The sequence below is a fragment of the Blennius ocellaris genome, assembly GCF_963422515.1.
Source record: "Blennius ocellaris genome assembly, chromosome: 8".
NCBI classification, from domain to species: Eukaryota; Metazoa; Chordata; class Actinopteri; order Blenniiformes; family Blenniidae; genus Blennius; species Blennius ocellaris.
In genome coordinates, this window is record NC_137657.1 from 27317881 (window position 1) to 27322880 (window position 5000).

The following is a 5000-nucleotide window of genomic DNA, read 5'->3' on the forward strand; positions in this document are numbered from 1 at the left end:
TGAAGGCCTTTTAATTTTTCATTTTTACCTCAAGCGGCTTAAAAATGGCAACCGTTTTCACTTGTGATGCTTCATGTTTTGGCAAGAAATAAATGGACTAAGAAATCTTCATTTACGGCTCAAATTGTACACATTTAATATTGCTTAAAAAAATACTAGTAGTAAGTAGTAAGTAGTATTTTTCTATATGTATAGCAGGAAAAGACACAGAAATAAAAAAAAGATCAATGGAGCACCTGGTAAACCATACGGGGGGGGGGAGCACAGTTCGAATAATGAAACCATTAATAAAAAACTCTAAAGCAACTGGTTCACAGAGATTGTTTTAAAAAAAAGAATATGTTTTGTAAATTCAGAAGGCACAAAATGAAGAAAGAAAAGGCCCGAGGGTCACTGTGTGTATATATATATATATATATATATAAGAGAACATGATGTTGTTGTTATGGGAATGTGTCTAAAGATCTCACCACAGAAGAAGTTGAACTTTCACTGTTCTTAAAGAGAAATGATCACCCTTTGAGAAAAAAATTGATCAATTGCAAGGTTATTACAGGATTAAGCTCATTTGCATGTTCAAGCGCAAAGGAAATGTGGAATTCGCTGTCACAGTGTCACCCCACACTGTCCAGGGTGTTCTCATAACTGCGATCAGAGTGGATAATACGCCACCATCAGACAGAAAATGTTTTATGTGATCTCCACGCGAGTCGATACGGCCGAACGAGAAGAATCGTGTGAAACTGCGACTCTTCTTCAGCACCAAAACTCTGCTTCTGGGCTTGACTTCCAGCAAATTAAATGCTTTTATCATGTGGTTGAAATATGTCAAACAAGTGATTTGCTTTGGTTACTTTTGCACTTGAAATGAAGTATTACATGTACTGTCTCTTAAGAATCACATCTGGCTTAAAAAAAAAAGATTTGTACCATTTTCTTATGGTTTCGGATTTTCTTCGTTTTCATAGACTTCCAGTTTAAACATGCATATACGACATCGTGGGATTGAAGCAGAGTCGTTGCAACCAAACCTTTGTTGTTAAATGAAAGCATGAAAAGGAGACATGGGGAATAGAACTGCCAACTCCAGATTGAATTTGTGGCAAGTTGCAGGCATGAGACTCACATTAGTGGCACACTTTATAGTTGACAATTGCAGATTTGTGGCGCAGCCGTGCCACAGCAATAAATGTGGACCAGTGTTTTCATCGTAGTGGAGAATGTGAGGATCCTGCAGATCATCTCAGTGCAGACCTCAAAGAGAAAAAAAACGTCTGTTCTATCCTATGTGGCACAGAGAAACTGGCCTTCATCCCAGCACTCATCTGGGCGATGAGAACTTCTTATTCTTCATTTCCGTTTCTATGTTATAACCTACTATTTACATGGCTAAGAACAGACCATATTCTTTTTTTTTTCGTCAGTGTTTGCTTCCTGTTTAACGGCACGAAAACAAAAATGGTATGAACTATAGGAGCATCCAAGAACGCAGTGTGTCCCGAAAGTCCACAGAGGGGGATGACAGGAAATCAAAAAGCAGCAGGGCTATTTCACATCAAGGGGCGGGGATGAATCATGTTTGATTTTTTTTTTTTTTTTTTTTTCTTTTTCCACAAATGCTACGGCAGAGGGGCCGTCGTGTTCCTGAAAATGCAGAGATGCCATGAGATTATAGCCGGGACACTCTGTTATGTAAACAGTGTCAAGTGTCACACACGTCTCCCTCTCATCCTCCAGACAAAACAGACTCCGCTTCTCGCATTCCTCCCTCCATCTGTCCTCAACTTTGATTACATCTTGTTTCCACTGGATCCAGCAGAAAGAGTCGGAGCGTCGGTCGCATCCAATCTAGAACAAGAAAAAAGGCCTCGGAGTGGGACGGCGGAGGAAGGCGGCTCATGTTTGCTCGAGAGCCGGAGGGGGTTCACCCTCCGATTGTGACAGGCCGTCCCCTCCCTCTGTCATCTTTATGTTGACAGCAATAAAGCCATATAAAGCAAAAAGTAAAAATAAAGTCTATTAGTGGCCAAAAGTGACATTTATAAAGATGCGAGTAACAGAGTCTTTGTAATTCTTGCATTCTGCTATGATTAGTATTTTTCAAAGTGCACGTGGGGTGTTCACACAGCTATTAAAGGACCCATGTTTCACTATATTTCATGTTTCACAGTCCCTCCTATGCTCATGTGGGATAATAATGTGGGTGATACAGTATACAACACTCACAACCTGTGAAATTAGAGCGATTTGTTGAATTGAGTTGACGTCACCTCTCATGAAACGGCTGGTTCTCAGCTCCCCCGCCTCCTCCCACCCCCTCGGTGACGTAGCCAGCAGCTCACGCACGTAGTTGTAGTAACGTACTTACAGATCTCGGCGCCTCGTTAGCGTCTCTTATTGTGGGAATAGCAGCAGGTTTCAAGATGAGCTTCTGAGTAAGTCCAGTTTCAAAGTACCCGAAGTTCTGGAAGCTTCTTTGGTGAAGTGTCGCTCGCAAACAAACACAGTGTTTGCGGAAAAGAATACACAAACAGCAGCGTTCAATTTGAAGCAGCATAGCGTAGAAGCTAGCAGAGAAGAGGCTGCGCTCGCTCCTTGGCACATTTGTGGGCGTGTCTTGTTTTGGTTTCTCTGCATGTCAATCTTCCTAGAGGCGGGGCTTCTCCAGCTCTGTGCCGCATCAGCAAGTTGGTGCTGCATCATCAAATTCAATCAATGCGTTGAGCTCCCCCACCAGTTGGAAGAGAGAAAGATCAAAGTGTTGAGCTCCCCCACCAGTTGGAAGAGAGAAAGATCAAAGTGTTGAGCTCCCCCACCAGTTGGAAGAGAGAAAGATCAAAGTGTTGAGCTCCCCCACAAGTTAGAACAGAGAAAAATCAAAGTGTTGAGCACTTTGGGGATGTATATGAACCCCAAATAGCACTTTTATGATGTTTAAAGGACAGAAAAGTCAATTTAGTATAATATGGGACCTTTAATCCACCCATCTGAACTCTATCCTGCTCAATCCTGTGCAGGGTCGTGGGTTGCTGGAGCCAATCCCAGCTAACTGTGGTGGAGGGCAGGACACACCCTGGACGGGTCGCCAGTCCATCGCAGGGGCTGTTATTATCATGATTATCGTTAATAATAGTCGTATTAAGCTTTTTGAATCAAGTTTATAATCATTTGCAATGACCTGGCTAGGAGATAGCACAGGGGCACAGAGAAAAACTCTCTGTTATTGGTGTCTTATAGTAAATACTTAATAATTTCTCTCTCAAGGCCGCAGGAAAATGTTGAGAAGTGCTGAGAAAATGATATATACCACAGAGTGTGTGACGTGTGTGGTTGTGGGAAGCGTTCCCAGGAGTCCTGCATTTAAGTTTGGCACCTCAAGAACTGCCATTTCTCTTTTATTGATGAGTGCGTATCTACCGTCACTGTTTAGTTTTTCCCACCTGTCCTGTTTACTCCAGCGAGACAACTGTTGAAAACTGTCCCAACAGGTTGCAGAGGCTGGGGGGGGGCTAATCCCAGCTGACAGTGGGCAAAAGGCAATCCGCCATTCAAACACACCCAGGCCGTTTTTAAAGTGACCACCAAACCACAAGGTTTAGTGCAAAATGCTCACAGGAAGCCCTCAAACCCAAAATTGAACTATTATCTTTTCCCTGTGAGGCAAGACGGCTAATCCCTCCGCCACCACGAACCCCGATAGACTCACGCAGAGCGATTCTTCTTACGTCACATCGTGTCCTGATCACAGGTAACAGCTTTAAAAAAAACATTCATGTTTAGCGGCAGTGGCTCAGTTGGTAAAGGGGCTCGTCGTCTTCTCCCAGAGTTGGTGGTTTCATCCCGACTCTTGTCCTGTCGGTCTTGATGTGCCCTTGAGCAAGTTGCTAAAGCGTGTGGGAACACATTTGCATGCAGTCCCGTTACAGGAAGTCGTTCCTCCCCACGGCAATAAGACTTTTTAACTCGTCTACCTCCGTCAGAGCCTCGATATCATTACTCATGGTTATTTCTAGGTGCCCATGTTCCGTTCTGTGTTTTACTAAATGTATGTCCTACCCAGATATTTTATGTCCTACCCAGATATTTTAGGTCCTACCCAGATATTTTTATATTTTTATTTTTTACTTTTATATTCTATTCTATTGTATTTTATAACATTCCTAGGTACCAGATTGCTGCAACAAAACAATTTCCCTTCGGGGATGATTAAAGTTATTGTCTGTCTGTCTATCTATCTATCTATCTATCTATCTATCTATCTATCTATCTATCTATCTATCTATCTATCTATCTATCTATCTATCTATCTATCTATCTATCTATCTATCTATCTATCTATCTATCTATCTATCTATCTATCTATCTATCTATCTATCTATCTATCTATCTATCTATCTATCTATCTATCTATCTATCTATCTATCTATCTATCTATCTATCTATCTATCTATCTATCTATCTATCTATCTATCTATCTATCTATCTAATGTGTGACTGTGTTAGTGAACGTGATTGATCATGTGAAGCACAAGACGTCAAATGTGTTAAAAAAAAAAGAATTATTGTCCTTTCATATGAAAATATACCATTTTTTTCACCAGGCAGCAACATGTATTTGCAGTAACTGCAGCTGAAATTGTCACTAAACACACTGTAGTGTGGTTGTCAAAACATAGCAGCATCACAAGTTACAGCATCAAATCTAACCGAGTGTTTGACGATATTATCCGGCGGACAATTTCTACCGGAACTCTTGATTGTTGACTCTCTGATCGCGGCCGGTTGTCAATTGCGGCCTTTGTCCCGCAGGTGATAATCTGCGGGCGGCAGGTGATGTGCAGCTACCTGACCCAGGACATCGACCTCCGGGTGGTGCAGCACTACGTGGGGCCGGACGGACAGACCGTGGTCAAGGAGCTCTGCGACTGTCTGCGGGCCGGGGCCAAGCTGCCCTCCTACGTCCTGGAGGACGCCGAGATGACGGAGCTGTGCGTGAGGGC

At 42.6% G+C, this 5000-nt stretch overlaps 1 protein-coding gene across 1 annotated transcript in view; it reads left to right on the plus strand.

Moving 5' to 3' along the window:
• vps13b (vacuolar protein sorting 13 homolog B) overlaps positions 1 to 5000 on the plus strand; it is a 328731-nt gene that overhangs the window by 288048 nt on the left and 35683 nt on the right. Inside the window, 1 exon segment of the mRNA XM_080500575.1 lies at positions 4810 to 5000. This exon segment is cut by the window's right edge and continues 79 nt beyond it. Coding sequence (XP_080356701.1) covers positions 4810 to 5000 — 191 coding nt within the window.